Genomic DNA, 25,960 nt, shown 5'->3' on the forward strand with positions numbered 1-25,960 from the left:
CCCTTAAAATTGCCCAAAACTGGAAACAAGGCATTACTGCCAAGAGGCAACAAATAGGGACACCGGCCCAGATCCAGAGCAACTAACTACATGCAGAATCAGCAACGTTAAAACATGGGGATTTGCAGAACTGTGCTATAGCACTATAGCGCTCTTGTACAAAAGTTCCCATTGAAAGAAAGGAGGTGTGCTACAATTGTGCAACTGTTCACAACTGTAAGTAGGTTTGTAGTTGTGCAACATGAATCTGGAGACAATCTCCAGACTTAGAGCAACTAGAGCAACTAGCTAGTACAGTAGTAGGGTGCTAGGGTAACGTCCTCCTGAATGCAGTTCATTGTTCTGGATGTTGGCCATTTAGTTACAGGGACTTGGGAATGGGACTACAGCTCTGTGACAAGTCCCAGGTTCATTTTCCAGGTTCACCACACAGGGATAGGAAAAATCCTTGTCTGAAGCAGAAGGCAGTACTGAACAAGATGGGCCAATGGTTTGACTTGATATAAGGCAGCATCCTAAGTTCTGCCCATACCCAGAAAACAGGGACTATTCTTGTTAAACAGGGGCAATTGGGGAATATGAAGTTGGCTGAAATGGCTTGACTTACCTATCAGGGCCCTGTGGGTCTCAGATGATTCCACAAAATTGGTGGTGTAGAATGCAAAATAGTTCAGTTAATGGGAATGTGGACAAGCAGTTCTTTGTGGAGGTGGCCTGGACATCTGGGAGGAATGCCAGAGTGTGAGGTTTCTGACTAATTCTGGGAGCCGAAGGGGGCTTCAGACTTATTTCTACTGAGCCACTCTTTCATAGGTGAAACTAGAGGCACTCAGTTTGTGTGCCTCTGGTTCTTGCAGTACAGAGAGAGGGGCAAAGGGGGAGAACTGCCCCCACATGCCTTCAGAAGGCTGTGGGCCCCTTACATATTGTTATGTAATTGGAGCTACACTGGCTGCAGATATGTTTCTGGGCAAAATACAAGGTGCTGGTTTTAACCTATAAAGCCCTAAACAGTTTGGGCCATGGGTATTTAAGAGAACGCCTTCTTCGTCATGAACCCCACCGCCCACTGAGATCTGCTGGAGAGGTCTGTCTGCAGTTGCCACTGGCTTGTCTGGTGGTCACTCAGGGACGGGCCTTCTCCACTGCTGCCCCGAGGCCTTGGAATGCGCTCCCTAGTGAAATAAGAGCCTCCCCATCTCTGACAGCTTCTAAAAAGTCTTTAAAGACTTTTAAAGTACCCAGAATGTTGGGGGCAATATGCTAAAATCATTGTAAACCGCTTAGAGAGCTCCGGCTATAAAGCGGTATATAAATGTAAGTGTTAGTGCTGCTAGTGCTAAAGATGCATCTTTTAATCCAGGCTTTTAATTAATATTGTTTTAATGGTTTTAATGTTGTTTTAAAATATTCTTTTAAAATTTTGAAATTGTAATGTGTTACATTTTTCATTTTTGTCTTAACTAATGTTTTACTTTGTTTTTATTTTGTTGTAAAGCACCCAGAGATGTAAGTTTTGGGTGGTATAAAAAAGTTCTAATAAATAAATAAATAAATAAATAATAAAATCTACATACTTTGGGCTTTGTGTGGCCTTGAGTTTTCTTACACCAAGGGCCATTTCATATTGATCCTCTGTCATCATTGCACACTCTAATTTGCTTGTTGCATTAATGTACTTGGAAGTAGCGTATCCTAGAATATGTTATCATCTACTACACTAGTTCAAAGCTAGCAGCTCTTTGTATTCAGGTTTCTATGTTGCATCTTTCCATGGAGAATGTCACTTTCTCAATAACCCCTGGTCCTTCTGGATCATGAACCTATGATGACAGGTGCCTTGTCTCAGATCTGCTTGTCCATCACTCTGTATGTCTTTGCCATGAAACTTGACCTTAAGCATCTTGGGTCAGGAGCTTCTAACTGTGTCCCGAAGGAAGGCCACCAGTCACCCGTATCTGCAAGAAATCAGATAGCCTCTGAAGCTAGGATGATTAATAGCCCAGTCCTAAAACTTACCACACCAGCAAATATCTGTTTTGCTTGGAATGTAGCTACTGCAGCATTAATGTACATAAAGTCAGCACACGCTGGAGTTGACAGCTATTCTTCAGCTGATGAGAGGAAATCAATAAAGAATATTTTTGATGCTGTTTTTATTTGGAAACTTTCCAGGTGTAATTGAAGAAAAATAATGAAAGTGCCTTAAGTGGGATAATGCTTTTTTCTGAGGATGCTAAGAATGGGTGACCTTTAAAGTTGCTTACACACTGAAAGTAGGCATTTACATGAATAAGACAGCAGGTGAAAAAATGAACAGGACAAAGATGACATCAAAGCAGTTAGAACTGTGAATGGATTAAAAAACATCAAGGGCCATAATGAACTCTGTATCTTCTCTGCCCACATATGTATTTTGTCAAAAGAGATGGATAGGAGCTAAGCAATAGATGCTTTAGAATGCAGGGTCAGTTTATACTAATTCTTAGTGGCTATCTATCTATCTATCTATCTATCTATCTATCTATCTATCTATCTATCTATCTATCTGGAAGGGTTTTATACTGTTTTCATTTGCCAAAGGCAACCCAAAGATATCTACAAACATATAACTAGTCATACAACATAATCAACAATAAAACAACCAACAAATACAGCAACAACAGTAAAAAGAATAATCAAACCACACTACAACTCAATCTGGGAAAACAAATAAGCAATCAGAAGGGCCATAGTGAGTGTAGAAGAAGAAATATACAGTACACCATCATGATCTTGAGCAGGAACTAGAGAGTAACCCGGGGTTTAGAAGGTCGTTTTAAAATTAGGTTCTTCTTGCACCAGGCTAGGAACAAACAAGGACCAAAACTCTATGATCATCCCACAAGTACTATTTCAGGCTGTAATCATGCATGTGTGTGAAGAAGGGGGCTGCATGTTTGAATAATCCCCCATAAAAGAAGGCTCTTTTCACATAAGAACTAGCATGAGAAGAGGCTGACCTAAACTTCTACCGGACATGTTATCTTTTCTATCTGAAGACTGTAAATTCTATTGTAAGAACAAACCATAACTACATGGAGGCTGGCATTCTGCACAGGTAAACACAAATGGTACAGACCCTCCTGCACTGCTGCATGCACCTTAAACAACGCAGGTGGTGTTGTGGAACAGGGAGTTAAGTTTCCAACAGCCCAATCTTATGCATGTATATCCAGAAATTCCTTATGTTGAGTGGAGCTTCTTCTCAGGTAAATGTTTATATGAGTGCAGCCTAAGCCATTCTAAGGGGTGGTCCGAAGGTGAATGAATCTGAACATTCTTTACGTGCAGTTGCGTGTAGATATACACCCACAGCTCCCATTATGTATGATGTTATGAGTCATGTACATCTCTTTATGAGACATACACAATGCCATGATTCTTCCATTCTGCACATACAGCACATGCACTCTCATCATGTTGGACAGGAGTGTGGACAGACACAAGCAGAGGCTCGAACTCCACCACACATAGGAAACCACTAGATTCACCATTTCATTACAGGATTGTCATTACGGTGATTACAACATATTATTGCATATTAAAAATGCGACATGGGATTAGCAGTGGCTTATTTTTACATGGCTAGCCTGCCCTTCCTCCAAAGGTGCTTACGGCAGTGTATACAGTTCATTTTATCCCCACAACAAACCTATGAGGTGGGTTAGTCTGAGAGGTAAGTGACTGGCCTGAAATCACCCAGTGCGCTTCATGGATGAAAGAGGATTTGAACCTGGGTCTCTCCAGTCCTGGTTTATTGATCTAACCACTACACCACATTGGCTTAGTGAAAGCACAGCTATTGTAGGAAACCCTTTTGTCGCTGAGGGCAGGTAGTGAGTGCCCAAAGAATAGTTACCAAAGAGCCAGCTCAGCTGCAGGCTCCTGACCTGCAGATGGCATTTGATCTGCATTTACTCCAATTTCAGGGTCATACTGGTTACGTTCTGGAAAGCCACCAATCCTGTTTCTTCTCTGCCCACTGCCCCTTCTCATTGGCTATGATTAAAGCAATTAAAGAAATAAAATAGATTAGTGCCTGCCGGAAAATTAGATTGGCTTCTCCAATGTACTCTGCAGGGTGGGAACTCCTGATAAGGGGAATCTTCATAAGGTAGGAGATAATAACAAACATTTCCTTATCTTGAATAAGGGCTTTTTGCAAGACATGCTTGGGCTTCAGATGATGCTGCCAGTATAATTTGATTCATGGAAGCAATTATATATATAAAACAAGTGTATAGTTGCAACGAGATAGTTGTTGTTTTCTTGGAGAAAAGTTCGAAATAGGGGTTCTCACAAAGAACTATATATTTAGCAATCCTTTTCTTGCTTTCCACTGTAGACAAATTTTGGGAAGTGGAATTTCTAAGTTATTTCGTTTATGGGCAAAAACCAATAACCCAACAATAATGGGCATATTAAAGCAGAGGGAAGTAATTAATGTTGAAGTGTAAAATTAAGTGCATGTAAAATTAGACATTTGGGGGAAATGTATTTATTGGAAAGGTTTTTTACAAAATACATGCTGCATTGCAGAAGAATGTTTTGCACATGCAAGAGGGAAGGGGCAATTTCTCCTGAAGTTTCCCTCTGCTGCCTCTATTCTTCCAAACATGTCCGTGAACATCCCCCGATGTTCAGGGACATATTTTTAAGAGAAATCACAGGAGAAGCAGAAGGAAGGCAGGATTTGTGGGAAGCAGCCCTTCCCCTTGTGCACTTGAGATGTTTTTCCACTTGTGAGATTAGTCTGTAGTGGAATTCAGACATAACAGGAAACTGGAAGTCACTTCACCTCCGGTTTCCTCACCCGCATGTCTGAATTTGGAAAAATGGAGTTTGTGGCAGAAAGGGACCCATGGTTTCCCTCCCCAAACTCCACTCTGAACCTTCGGTCAGAGTGGAGTTTTGCCACCGCAAACTCCATTTCTGTGGTGCCAGTGTCACATCCGAATGCTGGCAGATTCGTCCCCATGGAACTGGAGTTGAGGGAGGAAGCTCCAGCCCAACTGGCTGTGCAGGCTCTCCTTCCGTCAAGAAGGAAGCCCCCAAAGCTAGCCCTCCTGCCTCTCTGCAGTCTCATTGACTGCAGAGAGTCAATTCTTTTGAATATCTGAATGCGGATTGGAGACGGGGGGCGGGGAGGGAGTGCAGAACCATGGGTCCATTGGACCCGCGGTTCCATGTTATGTCTGATGATGGCCTGTATGTCATCTCTGATGTGCATCTAGATAGGAATGTCCTAGTCATGCACAGTCATACATGCAGCATACAATGTGGTCCCATTCACACTGCAAATCATGAGTTGTGGAAAGAGGGGGGCACACCTTTGATACAGAAATAGCAAGAGAAAAAGAGGTTATAGCTAAACAGCTACTACATAAAATCTGAGGCATTCCTAAGAAAGGATCTCAGGTGGTAGGGCTGGGAATGGTTTGTTTGTTTGTTTGTTTATTTTCATTTATATCCTGCTTTTCCTCCATGGACCCCAGATCCTGTGAGGTAGGTTAGGCAGATCGATACATGACTGGCCCAGAGTCACCCAGTTATGTCTCCCTGAGATCTTGGAGAGCTGTTGATGTTCAGGTAGACAATATTGGGCTAGATGGACCAATGGCCTGACTATGCATGAGGCAATTTCATATTCTTAAGAACTTGATGGAGGTGTTAAGGGCATTCACTGATAGCACAGAAGATGGCAGTCTAATACCATATGGTGACCTTGGAAAGCTGTTGCAGAAGTGAGATTTTCAGGAGGTATCTAAGGAGAAGTGAAATATTTCAGGCATAACCCCTATTAGGACATTAGGTTGTATATGCATACAGGTGTCTGCACATGTGTTTATGTGACTGGCTGTACCTGAGTTCATTAACAAAGTGAATCAGGTCCCCTCAAATGCATACAGGTGAGAAATGCATTGCTGTAAAATGTGAAGAACTGTATGTGCATATGGATTGGTACATGCATACATTGTACATTGATTGTACATGAATTGAACATAATGTGTGGATGGGGCTACAAGGGCACAGATGCAAATCTGAAAGTGGGAGGGAAAGCCCACAAGAGCCCTATTCAGATAGTAAGGCTGTTCTCATGAGCAGCCTAACCCAGGCTAGAGCTAGAGCCTGGGTTGGGTTGCTTGTGTGGAGTGCTGGGATCATTCATGATCCTGGCACTCCGACCCAGCCTGACCCAACTTTTAACCCCACCTTCAGCCAAGGTTAAGAGTGCTAGTGTGCCCTTAACCCTGGTGCCAAGTTTGTGTGTATACTTGGGCTGCACACAGAGACGGGCGCCCAGAGTTCCCAGCTCATGGGGGAATCCCTAAATGCATTGCACTGCTTGCTCACTTCCTTCTAAGGGTGCTTCTAGACATGAGCATCAGATTCATTGATAGTCAATACACTATCAAAACCAGTGCCAGCATCAGGTCAGAGATTCCTGGAGGCTGGGACTCATTTTACTGGCCTCTAGCAATCCATACTGCCGGGAGCAGTAGGGATCATGTGGGTGTGCTGGTGCTGGGGGAAAGTTTGGCCCAACCCTGCCTCCCCTGCCCACCACTTGCACGGTCACCTCCACGGCCTTATTATCTTGTACATGAGTTCAGGTGTCTGTAGTACACATGTAGAAGATTTGGTCTGAATGACTGAAAGTGAACCTGGGTACACACTCCCTGGAATTCAGGGTAGAGACAGGAAGTGTACTGCTGTACGGGCATTGAACATAACATGTGAATAAGTGTAGATCGGTATGTGTAAATACTGTACACAGATGGTACGTGTATTGAACAGAAAGGGTGAACAGTGCTAAAGAAAGGTCCCTCACATTTGCATGGACATTTTTCTTGACATTGCTACTGAGCTGGTGGTCTATAACATATAGCAAAACCTGACTGATCAAGAGCAGGAGCCCAGGAGCTTCAGCGAGGAAAACGACTGAGGGCCAGTACAGAGCCTGAGACCAATCTATATATTACTTTTATTCCTGCCAGGAATTGTTCTAGCAGGAGGGTCTAAATTCGTGAGTTGAAAGATAACAGGTGAGATGTCAGCCTGTCTTGCCAGAAACCAGTGTCCTACCTCATGCCAACAAGACACAGCAGGCCACAATAATGTTTGTTTGTTTGTTTGTTTATTAGATTTATATACTGCCCTTCCAAAATGGCTCAGGGCGGTTTACAGCATGATAAAAACAATTAAAACAAGCTAACAGTTGAAATCAAACTATAAAACAGAATAAAACCAATTAAACAATTCAAACAGCTAAAAAAACCCTGGAAATCAGGGCAGCAATTTAAAACCATTTAAAACAGTTACATTATGTTAATATGTATTGATATGTTAATCTGTATAATTATTATGCTAACAGGACAGAGCAGGTCAAAATAAAAGTGGCAGCCACCAGTTTGGCTGTCTCCCATAAAGGCACTGAGGTCTCCATGAACCAGGGGCGCTGGCACCGGTTTTGTTAGTCTGCTGATTCAGTGCATCTGATGCTCATGTGCAGTAGCACCCTTAGAAGGAAGAGAGGGAAGATAATTGAGGTCCTGATTTAGTTTCATCGCAAGATGTATTCAGTGGGATCGCAAACTGTGTTGAAAATATACACTGTTTCCCCTAAGGCAAGCTGGTAGGCTGGCTATTCCCTGACGTTGAAGGGCTCACTATCTGATCTAAATTGCATACAAAGTGAGAGTGTTTTAAGAAGTGAAAACTGCAAAATTAGATGAAGAATCTCACTGGTGAGCCTTGTTGGACTTCCCCTCTTTCTCTGTAGCAGCCACATAAAAGAGACAGATTATTTTACCGGATTTGTCAGCCACCCTGAATGTTTGGGAGCGGGTGAGACTTGTATCTAAATAAATGGCCAAATAACACACACCAAACACTGACATTTCAAAGTGGGGGAAAGTACTGGATCAGTCTAATATTCACCTCTTATGTTGGAAACATAAGGAAACAAAGACATACTGTATCAAATACACTAACATTTCAATGTTTCTTAATGATATTTTTTTTCTAATTTCAGTTTGGACCAGTTTGGATGATACTTCCCTGCCAAGTGGTTAGGAATGGGACACACTGATAACATGCCTGTCTAGATGTCCTCCATGAACATCCTGATGCCCTCCTGGCACATCTCGTTATTGCATGGAGGGTGCCCGTTCATGTGAATGGCCCTTTTACAGACACTCCAAATACTTTTTAAAACAAGTATTTGAAGTGTGTGTAAAGGGGGTATTTGGATGCTTGGAGGTGCTTGGAGGGTGTAGAGACATCCATGAGGACATGCCAATGGATGTGCTCTTGCTACGTGCCTTTCCTAATTGCATAGGTGTGGATGGTATCATCTGAAACAGCCCCCCATTAGACAACAGAATATGATGGATCAGGAACCCCCACTATCATGAGTACCAACTTCAGGGGGCAGGTTTTAGGTGGCCAGTGGTCTGTGTCTTGTTCTGTTCTGTTATACCAGGCTTATCTTGCTCTGTACTTCCCTTCCAAATATTTTACTTTAAGACTTTTCCTGTGTAATAACATTTGAAACAGACTCTGAAAAAAGCAAAGGTGTCTCAACTCAAAGATTTGCTTCGAATAACATTGTTGCAGAGCCATTTATGTTCGCAAGGTTGTGTCGAGTAGAAAGTTACTCCTTGGCACTTCTCAGATTATGCCTGACTCTGCAGTTATTTTATATGTTTCTCAGTGGTGTTTGTGTGATGCTTTTGTGAATGAAGAACTATTCAGGTACTACTGGGTTTCTTTCCTCTTTTTGTTAGCCCTGGCATTGCCACTGTTACCACTCTTCTGTTCTGTTTGCTGGCGTGTAGCATTTGATAGTAACAGGCCTTTCCAAAGTTTCCTTCCGAGTGTTTAAGTCGGTGTTCTGCTCCAGTACACCTCACAGGCCATTACCTGACTAATTGTTTGAGTTGCAGGACTCGCACAATGCCACAGATTGTCCTCAGCCATTTGGAGTAGAACATACCAAGGCTCTCCTGAAAAGGGAAGTGACCACATAACCTTTCACTTCTTGCTTCAACCTGTTGCCAGCATCTTAAAAACAGCCTCTCTTTTGTCTGGCTCTTGGCTGACCCTCTCACTGGGGCTCTAGAGATGTGTGTCTTATTATCAGCTTATTGGCACAAAGTCCTCTCACCGTACAGGGGATGAAGTGATCTGTGAAGTAAGCAGGCTGGACCTTTGTGTGTGCATGATGATTATGAATCACGTTTAGGCAATGATTGAAAGAATCTTCCAGAAGATAGAACATATTGTATGATTGCTAGCTTTCTGTTTCTATTGACAGCCAGAAGCCCGGAAAACATCCTCATGATCAACCTTGTAAAGGAGTGGTTACAGTTTTCTTTTCTTGCGTACCTAACCTTAATTTAGCCCTTCTTACAATGGAGCTAACAAAATAAATTATTTTATACAGCTTCATACTCACATATGTTTGAAGTCACTGGTGTTTTGGGGAAGATCTATTTAGGAATAAACATGGAGCAATAAAGGCTGGACTCATCAGTTTATAATCCTATCTGTTTGAAGCCACGGGTTAGTTCCATATACACCTTCCACTATGAGTTTAGTTCAAAAAGCTGTCATGTAGAGAAAGATGCAGATCAGCCCTATGTTCTGGGCCTGGTGGGTTGCACTTCTTTTTTGGAACCCTCCTCATGGATACTTGTTGAAGGTGTTAACTACTTTGGGGCACTCAAGACACATGGCCTTTTGCAGAGTGCTAGCACATGAAAGTATACATGCTCATACATATATGCACATGCATTTTAATTCACTGGGTGTCCCCAAATCTCCTTTCAGAAATGGCCTAATCCATCACCTCCCAGCTGATAAAATGATGAGTCTCTCTCAGTATTTGGTGAGCAGCACAGAAGATAGCAAGAGAGAGACTGAGAGAGACTCGCCCTTTATTTATTTGAAAACATTTATATCCTGATTTTTTGGGGTTTATGCAACATCCTAAACTTCTAACAAATGAAGTATCAAATACAACAAATAGAAAAGCTTCACCCCAACAGTGCAAAATATTTAGGTAACTTTTAAAACAACCAAACACATACAACACATAGGGCTGGTTCAAACGATACTTGCCCTCTCACATTATAAATCAACATAATATCTCACATGATAAAGATCTATGCTCTGGCAATGCATGCAGCAAAGAAGCAGTTCTTTTCTGCCTGCATTGCTTCTGCAAGCTTATGTCCCCAGGAGTTGTCTAGGGTTGTGAGAGGGCTAGTATATGCCCTTCCTCCCCTGAATGAGTATTTGGATCCATCAGTTACCTGATGTGACATTTTTAATGAGTTTTTCGCAGATAAAATATCTCATATTCGAGCTGAACTAGACTCCACAGTTCCTGCAGAGTCTACTGCGGAGGTGTCCAGTAGCTCCCCTTGCATGGTTAAATTGGATCAGTTTCAGTTTCTGATGCTTGAGGATGTGGACAAGATACTTGGGATGCTGTGCCTTACCACCTGTCCTCTTGAACCTTGCCCAACATGGTTTATACGATCGAGCAGAGAGATTATTGGAGAGGTTAAGATCATTAATGCTTCTCTGAGGGAGGGAAGGATGCCTCCTTGTCATAAGGAAGCAATTATTAGACCACTCTTTAAGAGGCCTGCATTGGATCCCTCAGAATTAGGCAATTATTATTATTACTACTTCAATTTCTATACCGCCCTTCCAGAAATGGCTTATGGCAGTTTACATAGAGAAATAATAAATAAATAAGATGGCTTTCTGTCCCCAAAGGGCTCACAATCTAAAAAGAAACATCCAATAGACACCAGCAACAATCACTGGAGGTACTGTGCTGGGGGTGGATAGGGCCAGTTACTCTCCTCCTGCTAAATAAAGAGAATCACCATGTTTAAAAGGTGCCTCTTTGCCAAGTTAGCATTATAGACCTGTTTCCAACCTCCCATGGTTGGGCGAGGTGATTGTGAGAGGGTGGTGGTGTCTCAGCTCCAGAATGTCTTGGAGGAAGCAGATTATCTGGACATGGAGATTATTTCTCCATGTCAACTTTGTCAGGAAATGGCCTAACTTCCCTAAACGCCTGCCTGGAGGCGGTAATGGGCTGAATGAGGGAGAACAAACTGAAGCTGAATCCAAGCAACACGGAGGTACTCATTGTGGGAGGTTTAGACCTGCTTGTTCTGGACGGGTTCACACTCCCCTGGAAGGAGCAGGTACGTAGTCTGGGAATACTTCTGGACCCAAACCTCTCCTTGGTTTCTCAGGCTGAGGCAGTGGCCAGGAGTGCTTTGTATCAAGTTCAGCAGATATGCCAGCTACATCCATTTCTGGAGAAAAATGACCTTAAAACAGTGGTGCATATGCTGGTAACATTCAGGCTTGACTACTGCAATGTGCTCTATATTGGGCTGCTTTTGTACATAGTTTGGAAACTGTAGTTAGTACAGAATGCAGCAGCCAGGTTCGTCTCGGGGGCTGCCTGAAGAGATCATATTATTACAACCATTCTGAAAGAACTACACTGGCTGCCAATAAGTTTCTGGGCAAAATACAAAGTTCTGCTTATTACCTATAAAGCCCTTAATGGCTTGGGTCCGAGATATTTAAGATAATATCTTCTTTTTCGTCAACCCCACCACTTCTCAAGATCATCTAGGGCTGTCTGGTTGAGGTTGCCACCAGCTAGGTTGGTGGCAATTCAAAACCAGGCCTTTTCTAGAGTGGCCCCAGAACTCTGGAACTTGCTTCCTAATGAAATTAGTGTTTTCCCTTTTCTGAATGTTTTTTTTTTTTAAAGAAGGAACTAAAAACATACCTGTTTAGTCAGGCTTTTAGATTATAGTTTTAAAGTTTTGGTTTTTAGAGTTTTTCTTGTATTTTAAATTGTTTAAATTATTTTAATGTTTTAATAGTTTTTATATTGTGAACCGCCCAGGGACCTTTTGTATAGGGCGGTATATAAATGTACTAAATAAATAAATAATGAAAATTAGAAGGGAATGTGCTGAGAGTGTGCCCATTGTGATGTTCTCTGTGGATATTCCAATGCCCTCTGAGCGTGTCCCTTTACTGCATGGGGAGGGGAGCTGTCCATCTGAATGTGAATTTGCACTAGGGATGTGCAAAACATTTCTACATTGAAATGTTTCAACTCTAAATAGGCCATTTCAAGTGTCTTGAGCTTGAAACAAAATGCCCTTTAAATAAAGGGCCTGTTTTGAAATTGGAACAAAACAACTCCATTTTGATTCGAAACACCAATGTTTTAAGCACCATTTGGGTGGCCTGTTTCCCCCTTACTGATTGGTTTTATGGCACTGGCTCCCTATTGGTTTGTGATCTATGGGGGTTTGGGGGGAAAGTTAAAAATTTGTTTAAAATTGCCTGCTTGCCCATTTCTTTTGTGGGTTGGGTGGTAGGTAGCAACAATCGTGCCCTACCACCCAACCCACTTTGGTGTCCCTAGGAGCTATACAGAACTGACTAAAAGAGGGAGGCAATATTGTAAAGTACAATTAAAAAAAACAGAATATCCCAATACTGCTGTATATATTCAAATAAAATGTTCTCAAAATAGCATATTGTACTTCAATGTTTATACATTACCTGATCTTACAAAAAGGCGCTTGGCTAAACATCATACAATACATGTTATATTGAATGAGCAACTTTGTATATACAAATATCTCAATGATAATAAATGAGAAACATCCAAAAAGTGGTAATCAATCTGAATACAATAGCTGAATGTCTCTAATAACTGGAAGAGTAATAATCAAACCCAACACAAATGAATGTCCTGGTGGCTGAAATAAAACCAAAAATGTGTTTTGAGCATATTTTTAAATATATAAATATATTTGTACAGCAGTACTGTGATAATCTCTTTTTCTTGATTGTCTCTAGGAAATAAGAGTCTGTTGAAATAAGAGTGTCCCCATCTCTGGCAACTTTTTAAAAGGCACTGAAGACATATTTATTCACCCAGACTTTTAATTAGATTTATGTTTTTAAATTTTTAATGTTGTTTTTAAATGATTTTAATGTTAATGATTTTAATGTTTAAATGATTTTAATTGTTTAATTTAGTTTTGATTTTAATTGTTAATTGATTTTAATTTTTTTTGTTTTGATGTAAACTGCCCTGAGCCATTTTTGGAAGGGTGGTATATCAATCAATCAATCAATCAATCAATCAATCAATCAAATAAATAGGAGCTACTCATGGGGAACAATGGGGTGTTCTGAGTTTCCCCATTGTTTCCTATGGAAGAAACACTCAAAACATTTTGAACAAACAGCTGAACAAACAGCTGAATCAACCGCTGTTTCGACGAAACATTTCAGCCACCTGCATTTCGTTTTGAACTCGAAACAAAATTCAGAATCCATTTCATACACATCCCTAACACACACTCCAAATACTTGTTTTAACAAGTATTTGGACCATGTGCAGAGAGGCCATTTGGATGAACAGCTGTCCCCATGTGATAAAGGGATGTGCTGGTATTGGGAAGCTTGCATAGGATGTCACAAGAGACATGCCCTCAGTACATCCCCTCCCTAATTATGTGGGCCTGTAAGATATCATAAACTATTATGATAAACTATTCTGCATCTGAGATCAGGAAACAAAATTATCCTTCCATTTACAAGAGAGATTCATGAAATGTGTAGGCCATATCATGTCTGCACAATTTGTGCCACACCAAGCCAAATGCAATTTAACAGTCATAGATGGCGGATAACCAGGGGCTCATTAAATCTCCTGTGTTTGCTGCCTGCTTAGCAATTTGCTGTACATGGCATGTGGACTGTGGTTTGGCTTGGTGGGTCTTGCAGTTTTGCAGGCCTGCACCAGAGATAGATAGCTGAGTCTGGTCTGAAGATACATGCTGCAGTAACCATGCTGAAGCAAAGCATGTTTAGACTGTTCATTGCCTATTTAGAAGACTGCCAGGTAGGGATGTGCGAACCGGTTCAGATCCGAACCGGTTCGGAGGTTCGGATCAAACCGAACCACCCCTGGTTCGGTTCGAATCCGAACCGAACTGGGGGTGGTTCGTTTCGAACCGGTTCGGACCGGTTCTGATCGGTTCGGAAAGCTGAAAATTGGTCAGATGGTAGCTGGCACCCAGGGGTACCTGTCAACCAAACCCCAAAGCAATCGGACACTCGTACGATTTTTTTATGAATTTTTGAAAAATATTTTTATTTTTCTCTCATAGGATATAATGGGACCCGAACCAGGCCATTATTTCTTATTGTGGAGCACTCATGGGTGCCAACAACCATGCAAACCCTGAAGCAATCAGACACCCCTATGATTTTTTATGAATATTTGAAATATTTTTAATTATTTTTCTCATTGAGTATAATGGGACCCGAACCAGTCCATATCCCCTGTTGTGGAGGACCTAGGAGCACAAAAGCAGGGTGGGTGGTAGACAGGCATGGGTGCCTACCACCCAAAAAATCTCAAGGCAATTGGACACTCCTCTGATTATTGGTGAATTGTTAAGTGTTTTTGAATTCCTCATAGAGAATAATTAGGATTGCAGCAAATGTATAGCTTCACGTCGGGGGGAAAGGGGTGTCGTAGAGTGCAGTGTGGTGGGTGGTAGTTCCTAGGGTGGGCAAGGAAGCTATCAGAATTATTTGAAAGGAATTGGGCAAAGAGGTGATTTTTAAGTGATTTTTGAAGTTTATGCGTCTTTAAGGTTTTTCCTCATAATAAGTTATAATGGAGCTTTCAGCAGCCCTATAAGTGCACATGGGGGTGCTGGGGTGGCCCAGAGCAAGTGGTGGTGTAGTGCACATAGGGTGCCAACCACCCCCATGGGTTTCTAACCCATGGGGTACAGGGATCTCTGGTAGGGGCACCCCCATGGGTACAGGGTTCTCTTGTTTCTGAGGTATTGAGTGTGGATTCTATGATAGCAAATGAGATTTTCAATGAGACACCATCAATCCACTCTAATATGCTATCATAGAATCCACACTCCGCCTCCTGCTTCTTCTCTGTGTGTGTGCTTAGTAGGGGTGTGCAATTTGGGATTTCGGGTGATTTGGCTCGGACCCGAACCGAATCACCCCTGTTCTGTTTTGTGCCCGAATCTGGGTCACCCGAATCACCCTTGATTTGGTTCGGATTCGGATTTAATCCGAATCCGAATCGATTCGGGGGGTAAAAAGGGGCCCAGGGGCAAAATTTTGGGGTGGGGTGGTAGTGCCCAATGGGTAGAGTCTACCACCCCAATTTCAGGGGGATTGGGCAAAGGGCTGATTTTTGGTGAATTTTTAAAGTTTTAGTGACTTTGGGGCAGTTCGGGGGCATAGCATGGGATCTGGGCAAAAGGAGTGGGGTGGGGTGGTAGTGTCTAATGGGTGCAGGCTACCACCCCAATTTCAGGGGGATTGGGCAAAGGGCTGATTTTTGGTAAATTTCTGAAAATTTCATGTCTTTGGGGCAGATTGGGGCAGATTGGGGCAGAAAGTGGGGCCTGGGGCAGAATAGTGGGGTGTGATGGTAGTGCCTAATGGGTGGAGGCTACCACCCCAATTTCAGGGGGTTTGGACAAAGGGGTGATTTTTTGAGAATTTTTGAAGTTTTAGTGACTTTGGGGCAGTTTGGGGGCAGAAAGTGGATCTGCCCCAAAAGAGTGGGGTGGGGTGGTAGTGCCTAATGGGTGGAGGCTACCACCCCAATTTCAGGGGGATTGGGCAGAGGGCTGATTTTTTGAGAATTTTTGAAGTTTGGGTGTCTTTGGGGCAGATTGGGGGCAGAAAGTGGATCTGCCCCAAAGGAGTGGGGTGGGCTGGTAGATAGTGCCTAATGGGTGGAGGCTACCACCCATCCCCAATTTAAGAGTGATGGGGGTGGTTCGGCAAAACCAAAACCGAACCACCTTGGTCCGGTTCGGACCCGGTTCGGATCCGAACCGAACCAGGAGAACCGGTTTTATGCACATCCCTACTGCCAGGGAGAGTCCCGCCATGGAGGAAAGAGCTGGAAAGACCTGAAAATGGGCTGAAATTGCTGAAAAATGACCTGGGAGAGACAGAGGGGAGGCTGGTGGTGGGAGGAGGAGCCACTGGAGACCTCCCCCGCGGCCACCAGAAGTGCCCCCTGAGGACCTCAGAGGTGGTATGTCTGCCATTAAAATTTTTAAAATAACAACCACGTGCCTGGCACCACCAATCTGAGCCTGAACCAGCTGGAATTTGAGCTGGGACAGGCCCCTCATTTGGGGTGCCAGTACTGAACTTGCCCAGTTCAGTTCGTGCCCAGTTCAGACTTGGATAAAACTGGGAAAAGTGGTTTTGTGAACATCCCCATTGTTCACTCTGCAACTCGCTGTGGCACATGGAATTCTGTAGACCATACCTCAGCCAGACACTCTTGTCACCTGTTGTATACACATGAACCTGGTAGAGATGTGCACAGAACTGGGTGGGGGAAGTTCAAAGGCGGGGGGTGGGTTTGACTTTAATGGCTGGGCATTACTCAGCCATTACTCACCCCCCCGCTGGTGCTCCATTTGCAAAAGGTCCATTGGACCCTACGTCAGTGGAAGTACCCGATGTGCCTGTGCATGTCAGCGCATGTGTATGTACATTGCACTTGTGCACTCAATGCACAGGTGTGTCGGGTACCTCCGCTGACGTAGGGTCCGACGAGGCAACAGGGCGGCAGGGAGGTACACTGCCGCCACAATGGACCCTTTGCAAATGGAGCACCAGCAGGGGGAAAGCAGAGGGAGGGGTAAGTCCACCCTCCCCACCCTAAAAGTCAACCCCCCACCTTCAAACTGGTGGAACCGCCAGTTGTTTGAACCAGTTCAGAAGCCCATAAAGGGCCTCCGAACCAGTTCCATGCACATCCCTAGATCCCTGCACCAGGGTTAAGGGAGTGCTTGCGCCCTTAACCCTAGCTAAAGGCTGGGTCAAAAAGTAGGGTTAGGCAGGGTGGGAGCTCTCGGATTGGGAATGATCCTGGCATTCCACATAAGCAGTCTTACCCAGACTTGGCTGTGAGAATAGCTTCATTTTGGAAATAATTCTTCTTCTTCTGGAGACATTTCGTATAAAACAATGTGCAAATTATTACTTAGGCATTTTATAATCCCTAATGGTCTCTAATGGTAAATGCATTTTTGGGGGTGAAATTCTGTATGGTCTACAGAATTCTGCACCTTCCTAATGCATTTTCTTCATTTTCTTTTTGAGTAACAAGTGCCTAATTATGCTTCCATTTATTCCTTCCTATTAAAACCTCTCAACGTGTGTAATTGTGCTTGACTCGGTAGTCATTATGGAATTATCTCAGATAGGAATTCAACTTTGCCGTCTTCTGAATGAGCTACTGTGAATGTTCTTCAGCTGTGCAGAATTTGCTTGCTTATTCAACCTTTTGCACCAGATGTTTCTTCAAGTTTTATTAAAGTTGTTATTAGAAACAACTGTAGTGAGCAAAATTTCACAAGGCTGGATATTGGTTGTATTCTTTCTGCCTGCTTGTAAAAAGGCTTCTGGAATTATGAACGGGCAAAGTTTAACAAGTACTAGCATCACACTGTTTCTTACTGATTCCTTGATACATTTCTGATTCAAAGCGGAGGTGTGAAATGTTCACTAAAATTTATAAAAGAGAATTTAGCTGCCTATAAAGAGACCCCAAAGCACGTCTCTACATCTGTTTTTTCTTATATCTAGATTAGCCTTAGGATGAACAATGGGATCTACATGCAATCACATCAGTGCTGCAGTGAGAACATGCATGCAGTGAGAACATGCATGCTCTGCATCCCAGTGTGACATCCTTAAATTGCGTTTACATCCTTAAATTGCATGTGATGGGTGTTTATCACAATCACTCCTCTACACATGTTACAAAGCTCTGTTTAAAGGGTGAAGGGCGATTCTGATGAACACCCCTCACATGCAATTAGAGAAGGTGCTGAGATCACATTGGCACATCTTTTCGTGATGTTGGGCAGGCATGTTCCCGCAGTGTCCCCCAATGCGATTGCTGAATGGGGACTATTATTCTTCTGAACTGGCCGCTATTCAGACATTATATTGTACCTGTGTTTAGATGTCTGTATACATCAGGGCTGCTCAACTTCGGCCCTCCTGCAGATGTTTATTATTTATTTTATTTTATTTTTGATTTCTATACCACCCTTCCAAAAATGGCTCAGGGCGGTTTACACAGAGAAATAATAAATAAATAAGATGGATCCCTGTCCCCAAAGGGCTCACAATCTAAAAAGAAACATAAGATAGACACCAGCAAGAGTCACTGGAGGTACTGTGCTGGGGGTGGATAGGGCCAGTTACTCTCCTACTGCTAAATAAAGAGAATCACCACTTTAAAAGGTGCCTCTTCTGCAAGTTAACAGATGTTGGCCTACAACTCCCATAGTACCTGGCTATTGGCCACTGTGGCTGGGGATTGTGGGAGTTGTAGGCCAAAAACAGCTGGGGGGGGCAAAGTTGAGCAGGCCTGGTATACATGTACATGCTTTTGCGTGAATGCCAACCTGTGCAGGATAGACAGGAAATATACTGATGTACTTTTGTTCAACATAACATGTTTATAGATCTGTAGTTGTGTACACTGTTAACAGTCTGTATGAGTACTGAACGCAGTGTATGAATAAGGCTGCTGCTATCAGAGAGAATAGCCTTTTGTTAGCCACATCCTTTGTGCTAATATGGGGCCTGCCTCCTGCATTCATTTTAAACAAATTAATGCCTGAAAAGGTCTTTCCTCTTCCATGTACACTTGGTAGCAAGCCTGGGTCTGCCTTTGTTTAATGTGCAAAATGACCACTCTGGCAAACCTAGGTTTGAACACAGGAAGTTGCTGTGTACCCTGCTAAGTGAGCAAAGAGACACCTTTTAAAGTGGTGATCTTCTTATATTTAGCAAAGAAGAGGAACTGTCCCTATCCAATCCCAGTACAACATCCCTCCAACGGTTGCGCTGGTATCTACCTTGTGTTTCTTTTTCGATTCTTATGAGTCCTCTTGAGACAGGGAATCATCTTATGTATGTATTATTTATTTATTCTTCTGTGTTAACTGCTTTCAACTTTTGTTGAAAAATAGCATACAAATATTTGTGTCGTGATAGTATATTGACTCAACCATTGGACCACTTTGTTCAGTATTGCCTACAATGACAGAGAGCTGCTCTTCAGAGTTTCAGAAAGTGGTCTTTTGTAGTTCTCCTTGGAGAGGCCAGGAATTAGACCAGGGACGCTTCCCAGAAAGTATGTGCTCTACCCCTGAGCTAGGCCCTCACTAATATTTGTTGTGTAATGTGTGCAGCACTCCTACATTGCCTTCAGTGAAAATGAAATCTGCTTATTTGGCACAGATTTGGATTCATTTTGCATGTAAAATTCCTTGTCTTAATTTTGTTTAGAAAGTAAAGGGAAACACATGCCAGACCCTGAATTAACAGGCATTGCTGAATACAGAGACTAGGCTCATCTGACAAAAGGATGGAATTATTGTGGAGAACCTAACAGGGGCCTGTTGATGAAAATAATTCTGCAAACAGCATCCTTGTCGAAGCCGGCGATCCTATATATATATATATATATATATATATATATATATATATATATATATATATAATCACTTGTAGTCATGCGATTAATTAGTTCATGCAAGGATTTCCCTTATCTTGTATAGGAAAGAGCAGGACTTGGGTAGCAGAGCGGAGTGTGAAAAAATATATTTTAACTGTCCCCAGGCAGCTGCTTAGGTATGGGCCAGTTTTATTAGCGATAAGAGAAGGATGTGCATAAGGAAGCATATACGGGAGAGAAAAGTTTAATTAGTTGAGGATGGACCTAAAGTGCTTCAGCAGTGTAGGGTGGGGCCTTGCTGTCTTTTGGTGCAAGGAGGACCAACTAGGTGAAATGCAGTTGTATGCTAGTTTGCTGTCTCATCAACAGAAGTTAGAATCCACGTGAGGAAAAGTTATCTAGTTGACATGGCATGACATGAGTCTATCCACTGGTAATCTTTCAGAGTGTTCTCCACTTTGTCAGTGAGTTCATGGCAGAGGTGAGATCCAAACCAGGGGTTTCCTGATTCAGAGCATACTCTATTGCCCACTACACGACTCGTTTTCTCAGATAATGGCTTGACTGCAAATAGGAGTAGATCTACCATTGAGCAGCCAAGTGCTTTGCCCACAGGCCAATCCAGGGATGTGGGGGGGATACCGAGGAGATCTGCCATAGGTCCCATCATTCACTAGATCAGCTGCAACCCTCCAGCTGCCTGTCCCTCCACTAGTTGCCACCTCTGGTGCCTCCTCTACAGTCCCCCCACCCCCTGCCTTCCCTTCCACCACTGACCTCTGCAGCTGCTGCTAACTGCTGTTGTCATCACTGCAGCTGGCTTGCAACATTGCAAGCCAGCTGATTGCAACTATGTCAAGCTATATGCAGCAGGGACAGGAAATGACCTCATGGTCTCCTTTGATCACTTCCTGGTTTGGCCTAAGGGGGGAAATCCTATGTCGCTAACAACTTACAAGTACCCTAAAGATGCTCTATGCAACTTTTCCTGCAGCTGCCAAAATGTGGGGTGTACACTGGCGTTGTGCTATCTTCATCATAACCACCATTGTTGCTGAGCTAAACATAGAGGGCAAAAGTACCCCTTCACCCAAGTTTACTAAGATTAAAGCTGGTGAAATGGAAGGCACTGACAGCCTTGACACGTCCATTGCTCCGCCAACTGAAGAAAACCTCTTCACTCAAGTGGCCGAAACCAGTGAGACGACGACGGAGTTGTCCACTCCAAACTATGCCTTCCGAACAGCCACCACCCTTTTTCCTTTTGAGAACTTTACTCTTGACACTGCTGACTTCTTCTTTAACTGCTGTGATTGCTGTGCTGCAACACCAGGGGAAAAGGGGGACCCTGGAATGCCTGGACTGCAAGGTATGAAAAAGGGAATGTTACAGTATGATGGAATGATCATGATGATATTTTGCTAAGCATGTTTTACAGGGGGGAAAAATCAATTGGAACAAGTGTGAATTGGGAAAATATCAAGCCACTAGGCATCATGGGTATGGGAAAAAGAGATGGGGATGCCAGCAGAAGCCTAGACAGTCCTACTGAACCACACCATAGGTCCATCTAGCCCAGATTCTATTTCTAATAGTATGTAGCCTCTGGCCTGGAGGCTTCTCAGTGGGATAAAAATGAAAGAGTCTCTGTGTGTGTGTGTGTGTGTGATATAGATATAGAATAGTATAGATATAGAAATGAATGCTTCTAGGATGCTTACTGTAATAGTATAGTTCTGTTGTTCGTCCCATCATCTAGCATTTAGAGATACACTGCCACTGGACACAGACTTGTATCCAGACTAAACTACTCATGAATAGTCCCATTGAACTTAGGTAAATTAGTCATGACTAACATTTCTCATTAATTCCTGTGGGACTGTTTATGAGTAATTTTGCCTGGCTGTCAGCCACTGATATTCCATTTAACTTCAATGGCAAACTGTCTACACGTCTCATTTGAGGTTCTAAGGGTAGCAACAACAACTACAACTACTATTGCTACTCCCACTAGTACATCATCTGTGAAAGTCAGGTATAGTTCAAAGAAGCCTACAATCTGTGTGATCTTGCTGTGGTCTTATTTTTCAGTGGACATATAATATGGTTTTTTGTTGTTGTTATTCTCTTCAGCCATGTGATGTGAAGATACTTTCACTTAAAATATGTTTTCAAATGACTTTTTATAGGGCTTAAAGGAGAAATAGGAGAAAAAGGCCACCCAGGTCCACCAGGAATTCCTGGTGTGCTAGGCCCAAAAGGATTTAAAGGAGAAAAAGGTAAGGATAGGTCCATGATTTATGTAAAAAATGAATAAAGTTTTGTTTGTATAGCAGTGTTTTCCAGGGACAAAAGGAGTAACCCATAGCCCTTTGAACATGTGTTCAACCATAGCCCTCTCCACACATGTATACATAAATATACAGATTAAAAAGGGAACATTCAAATGTTCTAGCCCTAATTTGTGATCTGAAATGGTAACGTTTAGCATATATCCATTATGTGAGGCTACTGACTGTGTGTAGCTTGGCTCTTAGAAGGGAATCAAAAGTGCAAGGTATAATATCAGGATGGTGGAGCCAGGAGATCAGTCTGGAGTTCTTATCTGAAAGAACTTTTCATAAATTGTGAAAATTATGTGTGAAAATTATATTGTGAAAATGATGAATCACAATATTCACAGAGTAAAGATGGCCAGTTTAGAGACTGAATATTTGCATCTGCTATCATTACAAACCACATCCATGGGGGCCAAGATAAAAAATGAATTTATTCTATTATTTCTATTGGCATGATAAGACTCAAATTGACCAGCTCTGTATTGGGAGTCCTTCTTCCACAGGCTGTAATGGCCAAACACATAGCTGTATTCATGGAAACGAACCTAACATTTTCATGTGCATTAAATTTGGCACCTGTTCTAACTCAAAGAGAAGACAACATGAAGAATAGCATAAGTCACTAAACAAGTAGCAATGCTTCAAAGAATGCTAATAACAGAACCTATCATGGTGGAAATTTCTTAGGAGATAAAGGAGAACATGGTGACCAAGGACCAAATGGAACCCCAGGATATCCAGGAAAACCAGGAGAACAAGGTATGTAAACTGAGAGGAATTGAGCAGATAAGTATATTACCCTTTAAAGCTCCCCTCCCCCTTTAGCTGCCTCTCTTCAATTGTCACAAGGTCGACAACGCCTCCCTTGCTCCCCCGCCCCATCATATTATAATACCATTAGCACACAGTTTGGACGCCTGCAATGAAGGAGGCCTGGTAGTATAGTAACAGGGCACAGAAAATGACTAGGACAGGGTTAGGCAATGTGTGGCTCTCCAGACGTTGCTGAACTACATCTCCCATCACCCCCAGCTGCAATTTATTACACCTGGAGGGGATGGGGTTTGTAGTTCAGCAACATCTGAAGAGCCACACGTTGCCCTATCCCTGAAACAGGACATGGGAAAAGCACAGATGGGAGATGGATCAGGAGCAAATGTTAGGTTGTGGGAGGGGGAAAGGAAGGCAATGTACTGCTACCTAATAATACTTAGTCACCTTAAGTGGCACAGCGGTGAAATGCTTGACTAACAAGCAGAAGGTTGCCAGTTCGAATCCACGCTGGTATGTTTCCCAGACTATGGGAAATGCCTTTATCGGGCAGCAGCGATATAGGAAAGATGCAATGGTAAATGGTAAAAGATGCAATGGTAAAGATGCAATGGCAATGGTAAACCCCTCCAAAAAAGAAAACCACAGGGTTCAGTGGGTTCCAAGAATCAAAATCAACTTGATGGCACACTTTACCTTTACCCACCTTAAGTGGTGCAGCGGGGCAATCCTTGACCAACAAGCAGAAGGTTGCTGGTTCGAATCCCTGCTGGTACTATATCGGGCAGCAGCGATATAGGAAGATGCTGAAAGGCATAATCTCATACTGTATGGGAGGAGGCAATGGTAAACCCCTCCTGTATTCTACCAAAGAAAACCTCAGGGCTCTGTGGGCACCAGGAATTGAAATCAACTTGACAGCACACTTTACCTTTAATAATACTTGCATTTGTATATGTTTAAAGCACCTCACATTGTCTCGTTGTAACTCTTATACCAACTCTAGCCCTATTCACATGTATGTCCAATGCATGCACTTCTTGTATATGGCATGCCATACATTTCAAGGTACTCAGGTTCACTTTTAAAGTGATCACATGAACAGTCATTCACAAGAAAAATGGCCATGTGTGCAGATATCTGAATGCGCATAAAGCATAATCTCTGAATAGGGTTCCTGTAAGTTAAGTAAGAATTAGTATCCCCAAAATGCATTTGGGTCTGAGAAGGAGGGGCCTGCCTAAGTCCATCTAGGGAGTTCATGGCCAAGGAGAGATTTGAACCAGGGGAATCCTGATCCTTAGCGTTGTCTCTGTTACTTCACAACATCAGCTTTCAGATACTAAAACATTGTGTTGGAGAAGCGAACACAAGTGTGGCACATGTCACACGCTCCCTATCTCACGCTCCCAAACGCTCCAGCTGCCAGATTCGGGACTAGCTGCAGTTAATTTTCAGGGACATATTGCAGCCGCCATATGTCAAAGGCATGGGCAATTGTGACCAGATAAGTCCCTTGTTGTGGCGAAAGAACTCCTTGTCTCCACTATGCACCTCCTGTAAAATATAATGTGAGGGCTTCACACATGCAGCTGTCCACACAACATTCACATACGCTTCCCTGGAGATTAACTATGCATATTAGGCCAACGTACATACAGTTTAGGGATCTGCACAAAGAGCTTTGTTCATGTCTCAGGGGAAGGGGAGTGGTACCTTTAAAAGGAGGCAGGTAGGTCCTACTTGCTCCTCTGGTGAGAAGCCACCTCCCACTGCCCCATCGCAGCGCTGTCATGACTAAAACTTAACTTAAAAGCAACCGCCACACTGCTGTCCTCTTTAAAACTCCATGCCACGCCACATCGATAGGATGCTTCTCCCAGCAGCCCTCATGCAGCATCGGACAGCAGTGTGGCTGCTGTTTTTAAGTTAAGTTTTAAACATGACAGTACTGCAATGGGGCGGCGAGGGGCAGTGGCAGCTCATCAGAGGAGCAGGTTGGACCTGCCTGCCTCCTTTTAAAGGTACCCCTTGCCCCGCGCCAAAATACTTCAGCTGCAGGAGCCCAAATAGTTTTGGCACATCTCCAAAGAGATGCCAAAATGATTCGGGCACATCCCTAATACAGTTCTACTTCTAAAGTCCTTAAATCACGTTATGGGTGGTAGGAAGAGACAGCACTTGTCCTGCCACTGCAGGAAGACCTTCAATGGCTTGGTAGTGCATGGACCAAGCCATAGCGTCACTTGAGGTTTGTTTTCCCTTATGACCCTGTATTTCTGTCTTTGTAGGTGAAACTGGATTTAAAGGAGACAAAGGACACTATGGACTGCCGGGCGTAAAGGGGCAAAAGGGTTCCAAGGGGGACACTTGTGAGAACGGGACCAAAGGAGAGAAGGGAGACAAAGGGGAGTTGGGATTACCAGGCACTGACGGGGATAATGGAGAGAAGGGAGAAAAGGGGGACCTTGGTGAGAAGGGCCACTGTGGAGATCCTGGTGATAAGGGAGAAACAGGGGAGAGGGGGGAGATTGGGCTCAAAGGGGAAAAGGGTATCAAAGGAGACGTGGGAGTGGAAGGTGTCCATGGTGTGGATGGGCTAAAAGGAGAAAAGGGTGATCTAGGTATTAGAGGTGAAAAAGGTCATCCTGGACCCCCTGGGATCATGGGACCTCTTGGGCCAAAAGGAATTCCTGGATTCAAAGGGACCCGGGGAGCTCCTGGGAAGAAAGGTGCCAGAGGTCCAAAGGGCGCAAAGGGGGAGGCTCCAAATAGCCCAAGGTCAGCGTTCAGTGTTGGCTTATCCAAGCCTTTCCCACCCCCTAACGTGCCTATTAAGTTTGACAAGATTCTATACAATGATCAGGAAGATTATAACTCCATGACAGGGAAGTTCAACTGCAGCATTGCTGGGGCTTATATCTTCTCCTACCATATGACCATTCGAGGGCGGCCAGCCCGAATTAGCATTGTGGCCCAAAACAAGAAGATGGTCAGAACTCGGGAGACCCTCTATGGCCAAGAGATCGACCAGGCTTCATTCCTTACCATTTTGAAATTAAACATAGGAGATCAGGTTTGGCTGGAGGTCACGCGAGACTGGAATGGTGTTTATGTTAGTGCTGAAGATGACAGCATATTCTCTGGTTTCCTTTTATATCCAGATGAAATAGTTGACACCTTACTG

General features: G+C 43.2%; 1 protein-coding gene across 1 annotated transcript in view; it reads left to right on the top strand.

The window, feature by feature from the left end:
- The first annotated feature begins 4,140 nt into the window (after positions 1-4,140).
- The window catches only part of OTOL1 (otolin 1), a 31,877-nt gene continuing 10,057 nt past the window's right edge, over positions 4,141-25,960 (top strand). Inside the window, exons 1-5 of the mRNA XM_053309013.1 lie at positions 4,141-4,156; positions 20,658-21,032; positions 21,853-21,942; positions 22,690-22,761; positions 25,065-25,959. Of these exons, the coding sequence (XP_053164988.1) occupies positions 20,666-21,032; positions 21,853-21,942; positions 22,690-22,761; positions 25,065-25,959 (1,424 nt within the window). The 5' untranslated portion in view covers positions 4,141-4,156; positions 20,658-20,665. The remainder of the gene's footprint in view (positions 4,157-20,657; positions 21,033-21,852; positions 21,943-22,689; positions 22,762-25,064; position 25,960) is intronic.

This window comes from Hemicordylus capensis, chromosome 3 (genome assembly GCF_027244095.1).
Source record: "Hemicordylus capensis ecotype Gifberg chromosome 3, rHemCap1.1.pri, whole genome shotgun sequence".
Taxonomy (NCBI): Eukaryota; Metazoa; Chordata; class Lepidosauria; order Squamata; family Cordylidae; genus Hemicordylus; species Hemicordylus capensis.